Genomic DNA, 20,161 nt, shown 5'->3' on the forward strand with positions numbered 1-20,161 from the left:
AACAAAATAAGTTCAGTTTGATGCTCCATTAAAACATTTTAAAATATTGTATCAATTTTCTACTCAAGAATTTTCTAATTTCAACCAATAAGATTACAGATTTCCGGAACAGCAGGGTGAAAACAGAAAAGATGAAAACGGTAAAAACAAATGACAGCTGATGGTTTAGAATTGTTTTGGTTTTAATGACAGGTGTTGTTCGCTTTTTGAGAGTATAAAATTGCGGTAGAAGGATGTTTCTCTGTAATGTTAATATTATTTTGCATGTACGTTATGTGATATCTGCGGGCTTTCGTGCTCGATCAGGTTTCATTGTTTACGCCATAATTCCCCATGTATTGTACGTCACAATCTCTTGAGTGCGTCTCAGATTAGATGATATAAATACTTTGAATTAATGCCCTCCAGAATCCTTAAATGACACCTAATTCTAAATGGTTTGTCCTATATGTCATCCTAAATCAATATAATTAATCAATCAAGATTGTTTCAAGAAAAAAAAAATTATACACTGTACAGCATACAAGAATTTAAGGCTTGCTTTCTAGACCCGAGACAGAATTTTTATTTTATTTTAGTTTAGCTTTTTTGTTTGTCTTCATGCTTCAAGCCAAAATTGTATTCGAAGCATTCTACAGAAACTATGACATTATATTTTGCAGAGTTGACATTTATTCCAATGAATTTTGAGACTGACCGCATATTTTGGAGTCCTTCTTGATGTAGGGTGAGATGGCTGAAGCAACTGAGAGTTTTGAAGACAGCAAAAAGGGAAAAAACAGAGAAGATTCTCTGTCCAGCAACCAAGTTAAAAATGGGGCGATATTGACAAACCACAAGATACTAACAGATGAGTCGGGCTGCGACACCAGTCTCCTTGATGGCTCATTCAACGCTGAACTCGATGGATCAGATCATACGGCCAATAACTCAAGCGAGTTAAATCTTAGCCTACCCAAGTTGGAAGATAGTGGCATTGATGTTGAGAGGTCACCTGTGTCCAACAGTGCCAAAGACAGTGGACTCGGAACTGAGCACTCACCAAGTCTGAGGGATTGTTCTATCTCGGAACTCGATCTCAGTGAGTCGGTATCAGACTGTGTGACAGACAGTGGAAGCAATTCTAAGACAAATTCTGAGTGTAACGCGCATGTAAAAAGTGAAAAGCGGAAAAATGAAAATAAAAATAACAGAAAAGTTGACGCAGTGGCTGATGCCATAAAAAATGGCTCAGCAGGTGAACCAAAGAATAATAGACAAATGCCAGAGGAAGTAGCCCAAGGTAGTGAAGTAGTTGAATCAGCCAAAAATGGAGAAGAAAATGATGTGGACATGGTAAACAAAGATTCTGATGATGATGATTCCGAAGATGACTCAGATGTTGCAGCATTCAGAAAACGCCCAGCTAAGAAACGCAAGTACCGCTTCCAGAGGATTTCCTCCGAGAGTGACGAGAATGAGACCAACCAGAACGAGGAGACGGCAGATGGAGATCAAAGCGGAATGGCAGACATAGAGACAGACAGTGAGCTTGATTCTGATGAATTTACAGATGATGAGGAGATAGATGATCCTGAGGAATCTGTGAAGTCAAAAGATCAGCAGCCAGAGTCAGAAGAAGAAGAGGAGGAAGAAAATCAAGTCAAACCCAAGCACACCTGGTTTGCCTTAAAAGACCTAAGTAGCCGACAGATGGGTTTCTCCAATAAAACGCCTCCCTCTATATTCCGGGAGAAGGTACAAGGGAGCTTACAGATGGTGCAGAGACTGAAGCTTCAGTATAAGATGGAGTACCATGAGGGCTGCGTCAATGCTCTTAGCTTCAACAGAATCGGTAGGGCTCTCTCATTAATATCTCACATGTTTTCCTTGTTTCTTGCATCATGTCAAACTAAAAATGATTGTATATGTACATGTACATCTGTTTTGATTAATTGTTAGTTTTGTGATTTATTTTCATTGGGGAAACTTGATACTTTTGTTTCTTCAAAAATGATTAATTGTATATTAAACCTGTTCACCAAATATTTCTAAAATGATATGTGTATTGCGAAGAGTATGACACAATAGTTAGATAGTTATTGTATTAAAGAACAAGGTTTATCGTGCTGTATTTGTGAAATTATTAACGTGCATTAAAAATAGTTGTGTTAGTTTTGTGTTAAGAGGGCTTGATGGTCATGGCCATTTGTAGACTGTTTTAACCTCCTTGAGAAGAAGAGTTCTGTATAAAAATGTATAGGAAAATGTTCAGATTTGATTGTCAAATTGAATGGAATTTTTCTTAACCATATTATCTTGATATTAGTTTATGGCTTCAAAAATCTTGTACAAAAATTAAAGGTAGATCTAATGGTAAATTTGCTGACCATCTTTAGTGTAATTACATGTAATTGTTTTGTTCATTTACATGCTACATTGTATTTGAAATTTTCAAATTCAACAGGTACATTGCTGGCTAGTGGCTCTGATGATCTGAATGTAATTTTGTGGAACTGGATCAAAAAGAGGCCCTCACTTGTGTATGACAGTGGTCACCGTGGCAACGTATTCCAGGTATAGCTGGCTTTTGACACTCGTTTTACATTGAATTTGTGAATATTAAGGTGGCTCACTACACCTTGAAATAGTTTCTCAAATCACCAGAAAATTACGTGGTTGTTATAAATAGCATGACAAATGAGAAGTATACAAGTCAAATAGGTGAAAAAATGTCAATTTTGGATAAAAAATTATGTTTTCAGAAATTTATTCAGGAAATATTAACAAAAGCTCCAAGTGGATTCAAAGTCATGATCTGCGGTTCACTAGCCTGATACTTTAACCTCTGAACTATTAAAATATTCAACCAAATCGATTGATACGAACAATACATTTAAATGGCCATCTACCTTAGTGTCTTAAAAAGTATAAGTCTAGGTGTAGTGAGGTACCCTAAAGTACTCCCATTGGAGACAGTTTCAGAGCTAAGAAAGGATGAGAAAGAGAAATTATTTTGGTCAATCTCACTTTATAAACTTTGTAATCATTATATCATTTAAATAGACCATGCAATCTTGTAACCTGAAATATGTTCATGAGATATAGTTTGAAAATACACTAATTCTAAATTATGATTTAAATTGTGTGAAAGTGAAAGAAACCTAACATTTCATAATGATCAGGCCAGAGTTGAACAAATGATTGAATTGACCTTGTAGGCCAAGTTCATGCCGTTCAGTGGTGACTGTCACGTGGTGAGCTGTGCTAGGGACGGACAGGTGAGGTTGGCGGAGCTCTCACTGACCGGTGTGTGTAAAGGAACCAAGAAACTGGCACAACATAAAGGTGCTGCACACAAGGTAAGTCTATCATAGCATAAAGGCACTGGGTGCATCACAGAATTGAGGCACAACATTAGAGGGGAATTACAACAGTTGCATTGAAGGTTATTCTGTCATGCGTTTCAGATTTAAATATGCATGTAGGGGTAACTCAGCATCAATTGGGTGCATTGAGAAATTCTTGCCTTCAGTGCTTCACTCAGTTTGATGAAAAATTCTTATTATGTTCTTATCTGAATCAAATTGTATATTGTGGTGGGGGGGGGGGGGGGCAAAATAATAGGACATGAAACCTCTGAGTTATATGATTTTGTTCAAAATTAGAACCACTAATCTATTTCTTCTGTACTTTCGAATTCTAGGTTTAATGAGCTTCTAGTTTCAAACTATTTTATCTGTTGTAGCTGGCTCTGGAGTTGGATTCGCCTCACGTGTTTCTTAGTTGTGGTGAAGATGCCATGGTGTTCTCCATTGACTTGCGTGATGATAAACCAGCCAAGTAATCTAAGGACCTTCATCTCCTCTTTTTAATTTTATAACATAATTCTGTCCATAGCTTGTAAAGAAAAAATGCTTTGGCCCTTTGTTGTGGTAGTTAATAGATACATGTTCATATAAATGACTAACTTTTCAGATTGTGTCAGACAAAGTTGGAGAATCGTCGAGTCCCTCTGTACAGCATCCATTCAAACCCTGTGAACTCGTTTGAGTTTTGTGTCGGAGGAAGAGATCGATACATCAGGTAAATTATGATTCATTTGAATTCCTTTTTTTTTTATGAACAAAGTTTCATCATACAGTTTTAGTGATATTCCAAATGCTTCATACTTTTATCAAATATGGTAATTGATTTAAAATAAAAAATTCTGATGTTGTGTTAAACTAATCCATTTGTTACTGTAAGTATGTAGTGCTGAAAACTTCTGAGAAATAATAACCTGGTACAAATTACTTTGTAAAAATAAATTGCAATTTTTCTGTTCCAGAATATATGACAAGAGGAAAATAACTGATGTAAGCATGTCATTTTCTCAAATAACACTAAAAAGCGCCTTGCTTAGACCAGTAAATTTATGATATTTGAAATTTGATAATCTAATGATTAAAGAATTTAAATCCTTCCTAAATGGCTACTAGTATTACTAATACATGAACTAGTATATTTATTCATTATGCTCCCTCTTTAAACAGAGAGTAAAACTTAAGTAAGGGAGCCTAACGCTGGTCCCAGTTTACAAACATGTCATGTTTATTTTTAATTCCTTCCAGAGTGAAGATGGAATAGTCAAGAAATTCTGCCCTCATCATTTGGTAGGTGTAGATGTTGTTCATGAAAAACAAGCAACAAAATGTTATAGTTCAACAAACTAGCGGTACATGTATCATGTAAAATTCTATCTCATGATTTCAGGTTGACAGCAAGTCTAAAGCTGACATCACCTGTGCTGTGTATAATTACAATGGAACAGGTAAGTCTTGCCTATATGTGAAAGTTCAGTTAGCAGAATATATTGGAACTTGATGTAAAATTTGCAAACTAATACCATGTAGTTGATTGAAAATTCTTACTGCTAATCAAAAATAAATCCCTTTAATACATATAAAAAATAAAGGATAATTGATTAAAATGTGATGATTTTTGTAGAGGTGATGGGTTCTTACAATGATGAGGATATTTATCTCTTTGACAACACACATTCCGACGGAGCTGACTACATTCATAAATATGGGGGTCACAGGAACAATGCCACAGGTCAGAGGTCACTTAGTCACAGAAATTTAATACAAGGAAAGAAATTAATATCATAATTCAATTGTCATGGTGGGAAACTCATGGCTGATCTAGCATGCACTTTTGTATGCGAGATTACTGGGGCTTTGCAAAATGCAACTCCATATCATTCTGTATAGTACTATGTTAATACTTTGATATGTGTTTTGCAGTGAAAGGGGTGAACTTTTACGGCCCTCGCAGTGAGTTTGTGGTCAGTGGCAGCGACTGTGGCCATGTTTTCCTCTGGGACAGAGAGACGGAGAATGTGGTACAGTTTATGGAAGGAGACGACAGTGGGGTGGTAAGCCACAACTAAAGATAAAAAATAACGGAGCCGTATTTGTGTTCCACGGTTATTATTGCCAAGAATTTAACAGGAAAAGATAACTTTTAGTTTAAGGTATTTCATAAGTGATATAGAACAATGATCAATCGTTATTCATATCTTACTGTGCTGAAAACGTGATACATACTCTGAGTTCAGTTTGTCCTTTGTCTTCCAGATCAATGTACTAGAGCCACACCCCTTCGCCCCAATTCTTGCTACAAGTGGACTGGACCATGATGTGAAGATTTGGGCCCCAACCTCAGATGAACCTTCTGTGTTACCCAACCTCAAAAAGGTAGGCTTAAGTTTTAGGTTCATTCACCCAATGTGATGCTGCGTAAATAATTGCACAAATGGGTGCCGATTTGAACTTATTTCATTGGAATATGAAACATTTTTACTTGTTTTGACAGACTGCTAAAAAGAACAGGAAAGAGCGAGAGGAAGAGAACCTTAGCGACCCATCGGCTCTACACGACATGCTGGACGGACCCATGATGTACTACATAATGCGGCAGATCAGCCGCGCACGCAGAAGGGTAATTACCCCAATACTGAACTATTCCTTACACTCACTGACTGTTCAAACATTATCTTCATTTACTGTATTTTATTTTTACGGCGAAATAGAAATTCAGGAGGAGACAGGTTTGCTCGGATAGAGAGCGATGTAGTTCTATCGCACTTTCAAATAAAAGTTTAATGAATCTTGTCTTATATCCATGAGAACTAATGAATAACAAGTATCTCTCCATCATTTTTGTAGAATGATCCAGATGGTGATGATTCTAGCTCCAACAGTTCTGAATCTGATTCGGACGACTCGGAATCCGGTCCAGTGGAGAGGCTTCAGTGTGCACAGCAGTAAATCAGCCATGCGTGACCTTAATGGTCAAAAATCAGTGAATTGTGCCAGATTAATCAAAACATTTATATGCAGGAATATTGGAAATTGCATTCTTTGTTAACAACTTCATACTTGCTTCAAGCTACCCTCATTTGAAATATAATTGTTAGACTCCATCATGCATGCTCACATCCTAGTGGACAGTTTTGTTCGATTCAGATTTTGTTGATATCTGGCGTTTGTTTCTTTGTTTTTTCATTCTTTTGTGTTAGCCCATCCTTTTTCTTTCAGTTTATGTATAGAATGCCCTCATCATGAAATGATCGACCTATATGTTTACAAATATTTAACATTGGAGTGAATTTGAATAATAATGAAATTATATTTATGGTGATGACCATACAGTTTGTGTTCTCAATAAATGATAAAATTTATGTATGTTGCATTTTTTATATATTTCGAGGTTAAGACATCATAACATTTTTAGAAATGGGTATATAAAGGATATCAATTTTTGTGGATTTAGTGAAAATCACAGTTTCAGGGATACATAAATTCATGGCTAATGATCCTATATATACAATATGACGTACCGGGTAATTCTATTTTGCACTTCAAGGAACGTTTAAGGTGGCTGGGTTGTCGACAACCATCAGATATACCTTAATTTTTAGATATGATTTGCTAAGCTAAAAACCATTATTTAGTGAAGAAAAATTCCATTAACTTCAGTTTTATATTTTAGAGTTTTCCTGTATCTTTATACAGAACTCTTCTTGTAAAGGAGATCAATACAGTCTAAAAATGGCAACAACCATCCACCCCTCTTAATTTCATGGATCATCTCTACAACAAAACCAAGACAAGTGGTATTCAATGAAGGTTAATGAAAACCTCCTCTCTAAGCTCACCTTGTGTAGTAATCTACATGTCATTGAGTGGATCAGATTAAAGGATGTACAAAAAAGTTTACATTAGATGCACTGGATAATACTGTGACATAAATTTTAAACCAAAGAATGGCTAACAATATTGAGGATTTGCTTATGGATTTGGATTTGCTCATGCATTTTGACCTCATTTTCCTATAGACACATAGCAAAGTATTCCAAAGTTGAGAAGACAAACAAAAATAAAAGCATGAGAACTTTATTTTCAGTATGTTTCACTACATGTACATGCAGTGTATAAAGTTAACAGCTACAGAGTAACATGAACATGATCTGTATTTATGCCTGATTGATGCTTGATATATTAAATACAATGTAGATAAACTTTCTAATATGGCTGCCTCAGTTTGCTGAACATGTGTCTTGTCCCTTCTTGAAAAATCTCATGACTGAAAAAAAAAGAATGGAAACAGGAAAATGATAAAATCTTAATAATAAATGAAACAAATAAAAAAAACATTATTCCACAGAAAATGCAAGGTAGATTATACGTAGACAGTTTTCTAAAAGAAAGCATTATTTAATTAAAAACATTTCTGTCGTGCAGAAATTACAAAGTTGAATATATTTAATTTATAAAAATGAATGTATCGGTATATTAATGATAGAAAGTAACAGAAATAAGTTAAATTGAGGCTGTAATACACAAAAGATGCATCCATTTTTCAGGACATGATATTTAAGTAAGAATAAGAGTTTCACTTGTTTTAATTTCCAAAGCAGTGACAAGATTCAGTAAGTCCTGTCAGTGGTCTACACAGACGTGTCAAAACTAAATAAAGCAACAAAAACCCAAAAACCCAACAACAGAGCAGACAGGGCAACATAGCACGAATTGCACTTTGCTGTCATTGCAATAGCAATAGCACCATTAACTAACAGCAACATAGCACCATTAACAGTCAGTGCAACATCACCATTAGCAGACAGTGCAACTTAGCACATTAGCAGACATTTAAACATAGCACCTTTGGTACACATTGCACTTTGGTAGACACTGCATCAGCACCATTAGCAGACACTTCAACATAGTACCTTTGGTAGACATTGCAACAGCACCATTAGCAACAAAGCACCTTTGATACACATTGCACTTTGGTAGACATTGTGACAGCACCAAGAACAGACAGTGCTGCACAACATCATTAGCACACAGTGTAGCACAGCACCATTAGCAGACACTTCAACATACATGTAGCACCTTTGGTAGACACTGCAACAGCACCATTGGCATATAGTGCAACTTGTCACACTTTTTTGAAAGTGCAATATTATACATTTAGCAAAACACACAAATCTGTTGATATTTCTGCACAGCACCATTAGTGGAATGACTTTTTTGTGTGTGAGTTGGAGTGAATTTGCAAAGCTTTTTTGCCGTTAGTTTGCTGTGACAAAGCTGAAGTTCACAGAGGATCACAACCATCAGAATACATGTCTATACACTGTGATATACTGGAGAAGTCATTATAAATAATGAGGTTTGGAATAGTTTTGTGAATAAGTGGTTGAGGTGAAGCGTAAAGCCAGAAGCTTAATAACGTTCTCCATTAGACGTACCCAGGAGAAAGAAGCTGCTCCGTACATCTGAAAGATTGTGTTATACATACAACAATGCTGTCACAACAACAAGCACCTGTTTTAAGTGTTTAATGTATGGTGTATAGATCTGTCTGGTTAATAACCAGACTGTTCTTGTAGATTGGGGGGGGGGATTGATAAAAGTTACATATACTTGTATGATCTCCAATTAAATGCAGATTAGAACAATTGTGATAAAAGAATGATAACAAATAAACTGCTTTCCTTTGTTGCTGTCTGAGAAAGGAATGTTACCTAAAAAAATTTCGTTTGTGAAAAGCAAGAATAAAACAATAATTGGGCTATAAAGGTTTGTAGAAGTATAAAAGTAGGCCATGGTAGGCCTAATAGGATATTACCCCTGGTACACTGACATAGGACGTATATGTACATTTATACGGTACGTTCAAGGTATTATTCTAACTGTGGGTGGCCTCTTCTGCTTCTTAAAAAACAGAAAAAATTCTAGACCATCTAAATATAATCAAGATTTCAAGCTGATCTCTGGCTAATTACTGCTTTCACAAATGTTACAATAGACCATGCTGTCCATATTATTAGACTTTATAGTGAGCGGTATTTGTACTTACGTCGTCTAAACGGCCCTTGCTCTTGGATTTGTCCGGCTTGGAAGATTTGGCCTGCTTTGGACGACTTGACTTCTTCTGTCCCTTTTCATTTGGTTTCTTCACATTTAACAGGGGGTGAATTTCTATGAATAAATAATCAAAACTTTCATGAATAAAAATGCAACCTGAAGCACCGAAATTCTGACAGACTAATATATTTTAAATTTTACAATTTTCATAGGTCTCCAATGGAATTTGGTGATTATCAGTTTTTTTAAACTATTAAACCCAGTTCTTAAAATGCACATCTACAATCACCTGCTTTGAAAGGTGCTTTATAAACAGTCTTATATCATTTCTTTCTTTGATCAAAATAGAGAAAATGATACACCTTCCTCACATCTTTATCTACAACAGACAAAAGAAGGACCTACCATCTATGGGGGCATCTGGGAGATCCACTTCGTAGGTTTTGACTTTCTTTTTCTTGGGGGAGGGGGTATTGTCTGTATGGGGCTGACTCCGCTTTTTCTCTTGAGTCTGAGTTTCTTCAGTCACCTGCTCAATTGAATTAGAATACTGTAGAATCATTAAATTTCGTGGTGGCTTAATTTTCGTGGAATTCGTGGGTACCTCTCATCCACGAATTTACATCCTCCACGATTTAATAAATTAGAATTATAAAGTCGTATTTCCTTTAATAAGTGTAAGAATACACGAAATTACATCTCCACAAACATGCAAAATTTAAGCAGTCCAAAAAAAATCGACCCCCATGAATTTTAATGATTAAACAGTAAATATAGTGATTGATTCAAAAAGTGCAAATTTAACTTTTAAATACAAGCTCTAAAAGCCATTGCTGTGGTGCATTTTTTGCAAAATTGCTGGTGAAATAGAGATTTAGATTTTTGGGTAGAGGTAGTTCACCTACATGTTAATGTTAATTTTAATACAGATGATATCTTCTTTTAAACTTATTATGAATGATGTAACAAGCAAAGGAATTTTATCCTCATTCATGTTGAATTACTGGTTCAGAAATGAACACAAGTGACAGTGACATATTGATTAATTCACTGTGAGAAATGGAAAATCACGCCATGGTTCCGATTCACACTACTGTATTATGAGGGAAGTGAGACAGAGTCTTGTGGATTACAGACAGAGTTTAGCACCTCGGGAGGAATAGCCCAGGCTGACTCCTCAGGCTCCTCAATGTCAGGTGAAACAGGAAGGTAAAGTACAGCATCCTGGTCCTCTTCATCCTCATCACTGAAACAGGAAGTGGATTACATCACCGACAAAAATAGTAACATGTACATGTATGTACAGTATATATGTATGTTTTCCTCAGCATTTTACGATTTCTTTGCAGAGTAAAATTTCAACCAGAAATGTTGTCAGAGGAAAAACCTTTTAAAGTTTTGAAATGACATTACATATGTATTTGCAAAATGTGAGATAGAAATCATTGCTTACCTGCTCACAAATGCCTGTATGGGTTCAATAGTGGTCACATCCACCTCTGAATCCTCTTCCTCCATACCTGCAAGGACACATGTACAACAATCTGTCAGGACAATTCTATTAGCTTAAAATCTGTCTCCAGTTGTACAGTGTATGGTTTCGGTTTTGTCCTGATTCTCTTAGACTTTTTCTATTGAGATCTACCTCTAAAGAGATTCATAGATGGACAGTCATCAGTGACTCACCTTTAGTCTCCTCCTTCTCTTTGTCCTCATCCTCAATGTCAAACTCCGATTCCCTCTCTTCATACTCCACATTCTCATCCAGCTCCTTGAAATCCGGAGCAAACGCACTCCAGTTTTCCTATCATCATATCAGATAAGATTTGTTATAGGACTAGGTGTCTCAAATCACAGATCAAATTTCCACACTTATATTAATTCATGTCAACTCATTGACAAATACTTACCACTTGATTCTGTGCCCATATGGACACCAAACCACTTGAAATGGATGCTATAATTGGTCGAACTGGATGCCACTACAAAAAGAAAATTATTTACAAGATGTAACTTTCTAATTCTATTTAAGTGTACGCGTCTGTAACAACTGACTGACGCACGGATCATTGGGATCCTACCACAACATCCAGCAGCAGCTCCCCCTTTGTTCCGTGGAGGATCTTGACCAGGTTTCCAACGCTTTTTTCCCAGATGTAGAGGGAGTGCTGGCGGGCCGACCCAGCCACGATGAACTCCCCGTCTCCAGAGAAACAACACTTCTTCCACAGCAACCTACATAGACAGTAATAATACATGTATTGTGAAGAAAATGTTTCATTTCACAAATTCAAAAAAGTCTTTTCAACAACACTAGATAACATTTGTGGAGAGGACTTATATAGGCATTGCCAGTTGTCCAATCCCTTTATCTATTCATTTTGATGCATAATAAAATATTGGTTAAATTCAACACTTAAATAGTGCAGGTACACATAAAATACTGTGGAATCATTAGAATTCGTGGTGGCTCAATTTTCGTGGTATTCATGGGTAGCCCTTACCCATGAATTTACATCTTCAACGAAAAACATTTAAAAAGAGTATTCTTTTTTACTAAAAGTAAAAACTGATGCACCCAATAAATTAAATCCCCACGAATAAGTAAAAAACCAACAATCCATGAAAATTGGCCCCCAAGAATTTAAATGATTCTACAGTATATCTAAATGTTCAACTAAAATGATTAATTGTAATTCTGGTAGTACCCTAATATGATATTTTGTGTGCTGGTTTATATGATAATTACCGGTAAAACATGCATTGTCTCAAGTCAAAATGACTTGCAACAAAACTACATCAAACAACTTTGAATTTTACATTTTGTACATTGTCAAGTTATTTTAATTCAAGAGGATAATCTAACTGTTTTTGCTTGTTATGGTCTATAATGCTTTAAATACCCAAAAAAACAAAAAGTTAATGTCTGTAAAACTGGATAGCAATTAAATTGATTCCTCTGCTTGGGTAGCTACTTAAGTAAAAGAAGTGTCTCCAATTGTTGTATTGGCCAGTTGAGGATTGGTTATGTCAGTGATTGTGATGACTAACACAGAGTCTGACTTACTTGTTGACAAGGTCCTGTAATTTCTGGATGGGCTCGGGCTCTCCGTCTTTACTACAGGCCAACACCTCGCCACTCTCGTAAACTCGAATGATACGGTCAGCTGAGTTAACTAAGAAACAACTGTTAAAGAATTGAATCTTTTTAGAAACACATTTCTCTTCAATGTGAAAAACAGAAAAATATAGTTTATGCATACCTCTTTTATACTTTTTATCATAAAAAGACAACCAATTTTAAGGAATCAGACAACTTTAAGAAACAGAGAAGAAGCAGAGTAGAATCCTAATGTGCATATGGCTTTGAGTTTTTCTTAAAAATTTGCAGTTTGTAACTTTAACTAGAATATCAAAATCTTTGTTGAACAATTCTACTCCCTATATATAACACTGGACTGTTCTGAATTTTCTCCTTCAACATTAGGTAGGAGTGACTGCACTTACTCCCCTCTCCTAGCGAACTCAATGGATTTGATGGCTGTGGTGTTAAGGGTTCCCGTGGTTACTCTGAACGAGGCCTTCAGCTCCAGGTCTGTACTGGTGAACACCAGGATCTGACAATTACAACGGGAAAACACTCATAAAATATCACTAAAACAGGAATGACATATGAACAGAAAAATAAATGTATAAAACATATTGGTATTTTAAGACAACATAAAAATTACTGTTGGAATTTATCATGCTCTGCAATATAGAAATCTCTAAACTGATAAATAACAAGAAGTTATTGTAATTAAAAAAAATATTGAATATATCATTCTTTAACACTGTTAAAAATGCTAAGAAAAAAAGAAAATTATTTTGTCACTTTTTTGAAAACATTTTACCAACAGTTCTGTCCCTTACCCTGCCCTTGGCATTCCCTGTGTAGATGTGTTTCCCTCGTCTGTCGTAGGAGGCAACAATGTTCAGATCAGACTGAAATATTAAAAATGGACCAGGGTTAACCCTCTTCACGTTTTCGACCCAAACCCAAATAATGCTTATATTTCAAGACAGTTTTCGTTTACCCTGCAGTATAATATCCCATTTTATGCCTCAAATGAGATATTTTTGACAAATTTCTCTGCAGTTTAAACCATGATGCCATGGTGTAAACGAAGCAAGAAAGATGACATCACAATGCATTTAAAAGTCGGATAAATGCTCGAGGCTATATTGGGGGATTGACCGAATATTGCTTTAGTTTATTTGGTCAATGCAAGGGGTAGTTGCAGGATAATATATATATTGCTTAGTACAAGTGCTAAAACAAGTCTCTATACTTACATCATCATCAAGTGGAACAACTCTATGCTCTCCACTAATGTTCATCAAAACAGCAGGGTGTTTCATCGGACAAACGAGAAACTGTTTACTGTAAATAACAAACAAATACTACTCTTATCATGTGTACTTACGCACTGTACCGTTATGCACTCAGTTTTGCAGATGTTTCAATGATATAAATCTAAGAAGATGTTTGATCAAATCAAGACTCAGTCATACTTTTAGTAATTGATTCATACCTGTCTCGTGGATGAAATTGAACTTTAAGGATGGGAGACGGGAATCGGAAGCTTTTGTCACACTCCGCCGTAACAATATCCCATATTGAGGCTGTGTTGTCTGTTGCTGCACTCAGCAATTTCTTACCATTTCGACTCCAACTAATTTAATGGAATGTTTGAGCTTTTTACTAATAAGTCTCAAAACGGCAACCAGTTTTGTACAAAAGCGTTACAATTAGAAGAAAATATATTACAGTACAAACTGTAAATCCAAGATTTTCTTGCTTTTTCAAAATCCATAAAATGCATCTGAGAATGTGTCAGACAGTTAGGCGTCGAAGAATTAATCCATTATTCAGGGATAGAAAGACATAATCTTGCATTAGAACACTATTTTTTTTTAAATACCTTAAACTACACACAGGATGGACATGGGCACTGATTATCTTTGCGATTCCTCGGGTTAAGAAGTCCCAAATAACTATCCTTCCATCATTACAGCCTACGGCTAGTAGTGTTCCTTGTCGATTGAAGGCACAGGTTATGGCTATACTGATACAGTCCAAAGTGCCATCAAAATCCTACAAAGATATATATGTAGAGTTATATCAGCAAGATCAAAAATACATTAATTAATAAAAATGAAAAACAACACCCATCACTGACACATTAAAAATTGTAAGAATGCATCAAGAGATTAACTTAAGTCAGAGACATAAATAACAAGGATTGGCAACTGATCAAAATCTCGTGAAATCTCACGGTCCTTATTGTAAAGTATTCCCTTGTAGAAATCAATATACCTTTCTAATTTAAACAAATATATTCAATTATTGAAATATAAACAGCTAAATCCTATTACCAAAACATTCAAAATATTATATTTTCATGAGTTTGTGTCTTAGTACAAACAATATAAAAAGAGGAGTTTTTGGAGGCAGTTGGCTACCCGTTGTCTGAGATTTTGACAACGTTTGAAAGCAGACCTATATATTTTTTATACATTAATCTTATTTTACAATTTTTTGTTTCAAAAACGTCTAAATCCTATGCACATTTTTCAAAAAAACAAAATACTTTTGGTTTAAGATCAATATATCAATTTACTAATATATACTTCTCAAAGTAAGGTTGGTCCTGTAACATTTTTCAACAACAAAACACGGTAATGGCGGAGTTGCCAATCTCTGTTATTTATGTCTCTGCTTATGTCAACAAATACTACAAGGTTTTTTAAAAAGATTTTCATGATCTCTTTGTTAACAATATTAGTCATAATCCACATCAATAATTAACTTACTTCTGGATAATTCTGCCCAAATGATTCTACAAAACACAAGAACAGAAAATATGGAAAAACAACAAACAAATCAAAACTGATAAGTATATAAGTAATCTCTATTAAATCACTACAATAAATCCTAAAATTAAAACCTAAAACCAGCAAACTTTGTTGATAGATCTTTTATCACACAGATAATTAAATAGCTTGAATAAAACTGTTCACTACAAATATAACTGAGGAAATTCTAACTAAAAGAGTTTATTTCTTTCAAGCTGTTTAAGCTTAAATCCAATACTTTTTTCAAAAACATTTGCTTGAAAATGAAACAATTCAAAATATCCAACGTACCCAAAAGTTCAAGATTCATCTTTTATAGATATATTTTGTTCATATTCATTCTCGGCTTTGTGTTTACATCTCGCGGCAAAACTGTTTTGTTAACGAAAATCTCATTGGTCAATTTGGAGACTACTAAAGTCGTAAATATGCGGAAAAAGTCGAGTAGTTACGGATAAATGGATGGCGGATCAAGGAATATACATTTCTTTTAATAAGTTGACTAAATGTATTCAACAATTCAGTAATCTTAGTATTTTACTTTCGTAACTCAAGTTCTTTTGTCTTTGCTCAAAATGAGTTATATATTTAAAAATATTTCAATTTTTAAATTGTCTGCTTGGACAAAAGTTGGATGGGGGCACCCCCCCCCCGAGGCTAACATTGCTTCTATTCATCTGTATGGGGGTGGTTTTTTTTGGGGGGGTGTTAATCTTTTAAATTTTAATCCCAAATTGAAAACAAAGATATTACAATGGACAAAATATCCAACTCAGCTTCCCAGGTTATTGGTTTCGACTTGAAACATTATATCCATCTTTTGTCCTACTCAAGGAAGCGTACTCGGTCTCAAAAAGTCTTTGCCTCTACAATAAATCATCATGGTTTGCTTCCAGTCTGACTAAAGCAAGCCCCTACTATTTCGCTTCTTTGTAGGTAAACGAAGTGAAATAGTAGTATCTTTCCACAAATTTATTTAAAAATTAAATTTGTTGTTATGACAACTTTAAATAAATTTGTGGAAAGACAGTATATAGCTAGGGACTGGCTTTATTCAGACTGGGTTTGCATCCATTAACACTTTGGGTCAGTTATCTGGTTTTAAAATTATAAAAAATCAAAAACAAAGTGCTTAATATTCATTTGAAAAGAAGTTGACGTGTATTATAAGACAGTATTTTATAAACTAAATGAACCCGAAAAAATGCCTTGAGAACTTATTACTTTTGAAAAGAGCATTGTTTTAAGATTATCTCCGATAATATTCAGGATGTCATTATTGTTTTGTTATATAATCATAGTCTTTGATCTAATTTTTAACGGATTTAGAATTAACCCCCAGATTATATTTTCATGCATCATAGTTATATTGTCTTGAAAAATTTGGACCTATAGAAGTGTTTTCGATTTTAATTTGATTCTTATTTAATATTGCTATTTGATTTTTTTATCGATGTAAATAGTAAAATACGATTAATTGAGCAATTTGTCTTTTATTTGTAAGATTTATAGTTTTATTTATTCAATTCATCTATTTCTGGCTTAGGCATATATCTTATTGTTGCTGATATTTCAGCAAGTTAAATAAAGAAGGACAGACTATAGAATCACTACTTATGTAAGATTTTGGTATAAAGGATCATAATAGGAAAACAACTAAGAGGAGCAGACAGCATCAAAAATATTTGAAATAAATACAGATAATTTTCTTAGCGATTTACAATTGCAATAAGTCATGAGTTCAGAAAACTAAAAAAAATTTGGTCTTTTCCAATATTTTGTGTTTAGGTATTTTTTCCTTATTTCTTCTAGTGCCGAACATTCTAAAATATAATGGAATTCATCACCAATGAGACCTTTATTACACAAAAGACATAACCTCTCATTCAAAGGAATGTTATACCATCTGCCTGTCTCTACAGGAAAACGATGGTTTGATGTACGAAATTTAATGAATTTTTTTCTTAGTTTTACAGGTAAAATATCAAGATACTTCTCAAAGCCGAAATATGGTTTTAAAATTTTATACACATGACCTCTGGAAGAACAATTTATATCATTGGACCATATTTGCATAAATTGGTCTTTTAATCTTTGGTTTACAGTAGCAGATAACCATTCTATATTGACAAAATTATGGTTCTGCCAGACACATTGTAGCCCGCACATGTTCAAAATTCTTTGAATACAATCAATCCATGGGCTTTTACAATCGCTATTAAAATGTTGTGAACATAAATATCTGTACACTGTATATACAATTTTGTTCTCAGGGCTTATTAGCATTTTTCCTCAATATGTAATTATTCTCGTATAAACATTATTATACAACAGGTAGCGCCCTGTTTCTCCATATATCATAAAATTCGGTGTTGTGCTTCTTAAATTAGGTACTGTTTTCAAAAATTTCAGATGTACACGTTCAAATATCTATATTTTCAAAGCCCCAAATTTCGCAGCCGTACAATAAAACTGGTAAAACAACCTTATCAAACAAATCAAATTGACAATTTATTAGTAAATTAAATTTTCTAATTTTTCTTATAACACCATACATAGCAGATGCTCAGATATTCGTCCAATTCGTATACATTTCTTAAGCAATAAAAGTGATTAATTATTCATTTAATTAACGATTCTCTCTTTGTATTTTATACCCCCTGATGATTTCGTTTAATCAGTACACGATTATTTCACTCATTTAAAACTGATGTATGCTGGGAGTGGTGTTATTGAACATTTTCAATATTACTCATCAGAATTTATCTGTCAAATATACCCCCAATATTCATAACAATTAAATTAAGCCTAATCAAAAATAAACTAAAACATCAAACTTGATTGATGGTTTTCGATACCAAATAAAACGTTTCCTATTCGCCTTTTTAATTTGTTATACGTGCGATCTTCGATTTGTATTATAAACATATCTGTGTTGATAGGCATGTGTTGCTTCATTAAGGAATACGCGTTTACATGTGATACAAGATGGGTGAATTATAATTACACAGGTGCTTGTTGGGTTTTCATACAGTACTAGCCCATGAAATATCTTCCAATATATACAGTTTTTTGTGAAAATTGGTTTATATGAAAGAATCCCGAAATGAAAGTACTCACGAATTATTCATTAGATGTAATTGATTTGATATTTTAATAGAATGGATTTCGATCAATTGTCCCTAGAACAAAGGAATTGAATTGATTGAAGATTTATGGCTTTCTGGTTAATTTTAGACCAGTTTAACATATTACTTTCAATAGCGTCCCTAAGATTGTGATCAATAAGAATCTAAGTGAATTAAAGGAAACAAGTTCATGTAAATGCTCAAAGTTATGTAAAAATACGACACGCGAGGACCAAAACAAAAAACAAAAACAAAACAACAATCAAACGTTATAAACGAACATTTTAGTCAGAAATAAAGACGATGCAACAATCATCATGGAGGAGAGACAAGTTCGTTAAAATAAACATACACCTTTTTAGTGATTTTACATCTGGTTTTGTCATTAAGTCTAAAAAAAAAACACCTGGTAAAGAATAATCGTATTATACTATATATTTTTCAAATGTGTTACCCAGCACTATAACGGGACACCACCTAAATGTGTATTCTATACAACAGAGTGTGCTGGCCGGCACCACTGAGATTACCGACACCTGTATATCGACATGAAATACCTTGTCCCCATAAAAGACCGACACAGAATGTGACAGCCATCACAACCCCAACCCCGGGAGATGATGGATCGATTGTCACGGCGCGGGCGAGTTACTTAGGAAAACCAGTTCTAATTCTACATCAATTATAATTCATTTTTGTGAAGTAAAATTAATGTGTAAACACGTGAAATTTAACGTGTACGAGAGTTGTTCGGAAATGATTGAGACAACACCAGTTTTTCCCTCTCTACGTGACCGGTTTTGGTGAAAATTGGCATAAATCTTCAATGAATTCAATTCCTTTGTTCTTGGGACAATTGATCGAAATCCATTCTCTGAAAATATCAAATTAATTACATCTGATGAATAATTGTCTGAATGGATGCAAACCCAGTCTGACTAAAGCCAGTTCCTAGCTTCTATTTCACTTTGTTTACCTCCACAACGAAGTGAAATAGTACTGGGGGCTTGCTTTAGTCAGACTGAAAGCAAACCATGGTGGTTTATTGTGTAGGGAAATACTTTTTGAGACCAAGTTCGCTTCCTTGAGTAGGACATAAGATGGATATAACGTTTTTAGTCGAAACCAATAACTTGGAAAGTTTTTTTCTTTTTCTTTCTTTTTTTTTTGTTGTCAAGAATTTTTCGTCTGCCCCGCCCCCCCCCCATTTTCAAAGACGATTCCTGCAGTATTTAATCAACATTGTTTCACATTTTAATTTTTTAAATATTTTGTGCATTGTAATATCTTAAATTTTTTTTAATTGAAGAAATTCCAACAAATAATTGAACAAAGTAATATTATATAAAAAGTGCCTGTTTGGGAGGGTAACAGTATACAATTATTTAATGCTTGAGCAGTCAATAGACCAGAATATTTTTCCCGAGGTGCAGGGAACAGCTCAGTATGATCTATTGCCCGAGGCCAACGGCCGAGGGCAATAGATCATACTGAGCTGTTCCCTGCACCAAGGGAAAAAATTCTGGTCTATTGACTTTTCAAGCATTAAATAACTGTTTTATTACCTAAATCCTTTTTTAGTTTTCGGGGTTACAATTTGCATATTGCAGATGGTTTTCGAGCCATTATGCAATATACTAAGATTTTTTTGTTCATCTTTTACATGCACAAAACCTTTTGCATGCATTACAACATCTCAGTTTAATATTAGTTTACACAAAGAAGGGGGGGGGG

General features: G+C 34.5%; 2 protein-coding genes across 4 annotated transcripts; one reads left to right on the plus strand and one right to left on the minus strand.

Annotated features, from left to right (window-relative positions):
- The first annotated feature begins 2 nt into the window (after nucleotides 1–2).
- Nucleotides 3–6,706, plus strand: LOC128192577 (DDB1- and CUL4-associated factor 8-like). Of its 2 annotated transcripts, none has more exons than XM_052865365.1 (14): nucleotides 3–140; nucleotides 663–1,834; nucleotides 2,447–2,556; nucleotides 3,201–3,341; nucleotides 3,728–3,822; nucleotides 3,958–4,065; nucleotides 4,310–4,337; nucleotides 4,593–4,634; nucleotides 4,735–4,792; nucleotides 4,969–5,076; nucleotides 5,268–5,398; nucleotides 5,601–5,720; nucleotides 5,839–5,964; nucleotides 6,192–6,706. In XM_052865365.1, exons 2-14 carry the CDS (start codon nucleotides 733–735, stop codon nucleotides 6,291–6,293), a joined length of 2,271 nt encoding a protein of 756 aa, XP_052721325.1. In that variant the 5' UTR covers nucleotides 3–140; nucleotides 663–732; the 3' UTR covers nucleotides 6,294–6,706. The 2 variants fall into 2 exon arrangements, with proteins under 2 accessions (XP_052721325.1, XP_052721326.1); XM_052865366.1 differs by lacking the exon at nucleotides 3–140 and adding an exon at nucleotides 142–192.
- Nucleotides 6,707–7,405: 699 nt separating this feature from the next.
- Nucleotides 7,406–15,715, minus strand: LOC128157159 (retinoblastoma-binding protein 5-like). Of its 2 annotated transcripts, XM_052819577.1 has the most exons (17): nucleotides 15,591–15,715; nucleotides 15,258–15,283; nucleotides 14,366–14,538; nucleotides 13,976–14,116; nucleotides 13,737–13,824; nucleotides 13,314–13,385; nucleotides 12,909–13,018; nucleotides 12,469–12,588; nucleotides 11,483–11,636; nucleotides 11,312–11,383; nucleotides 11,088–11,205; nucleotides 10,855–10,921; nucleotides 10,551–10,647; nucleotides 9,807–9,930; nucleotides 9,394–9,515; nucleotides 8,783–8,809; nucleotides 7,406–7,611 (listed from the first exon to the last, which is right to left on the minus strand). In XM_052819577.1, the coding sequence occupies exons 1-17, from the start codon at nucleotides 15,607–15,609 to the stop codon at nucleotides 7,606–7,608; spliced, it is 1,536 nt and encodes a 511-aa protein (XP_052675537.1). In that variant the 5' UTR covers nucleotides 15,610–15,715; the 3' UTR covers nucleotides 7,406–7,605. The 2 variants fall into 2 exon arrangements, with proteins under 2 accessions (XP_052675537.1, XP_052675538.1); XM_052819578.1 differs by lacking the exon at nucleotides 8,783–8,809.
- Between the last annotated feature and the right edge of the window lie 4,446 nt (nucleotides 15,716–20,161).

The sequence above is a fragment of the Crassostrea angulata genome, chromosome 7 (assembly GCF_025612915.1).
Source record: "Crassostrea angulata isolate pt1a10 chromosome 7, ASM2561291v2, whole genome shotgun sequence".
Taxonomy (NCBI): Eukaryota; Metazoa; Mollusca; class Bivalvia; order Ostreida; family Ostreidae; genus Magallana; species Magallana angulata.

Coding starts and splice junctions, on each gene's coding strand:
- LOC128192577 (XM_052865365.1), top strand. CDS start 733: ATGGCTGAAGCAACTGAGAGTTTTGAAGACAGCAAAAAGGGAAAAAAC. Junction 3,823..3,957: donor CGTGATGATAAACCAGCCAA/GTAATCTAAGGA, acceptor CTAACTTTTCAG/ATTGTGTCAGACAAAGTTGG. Junction 5,399..5,600: donor AAGGAGACGACAGTGGGGTG/GTAAGCCACAAC, acceptor TTTGTCTTCCAG/ATCAATGTACTAGAGCCACA.
- LOC128157159 (XM_052819577.1), bottom strand. Junction 11,637..12,468: donor TTACAGGACCTTGTCAACAA/GTAAGTCAGACT, acceptor CTGTCTATGTAG/GTTGCTGTGGAAGAAGTGTT. Junction 11,384..11,482: donor AGCTGCTGCTGGATGTTGTG/GTAGGATCCCAA, acceptor TTCTTTTTGTAG/TGGCATCCAGTTCGACCAAT.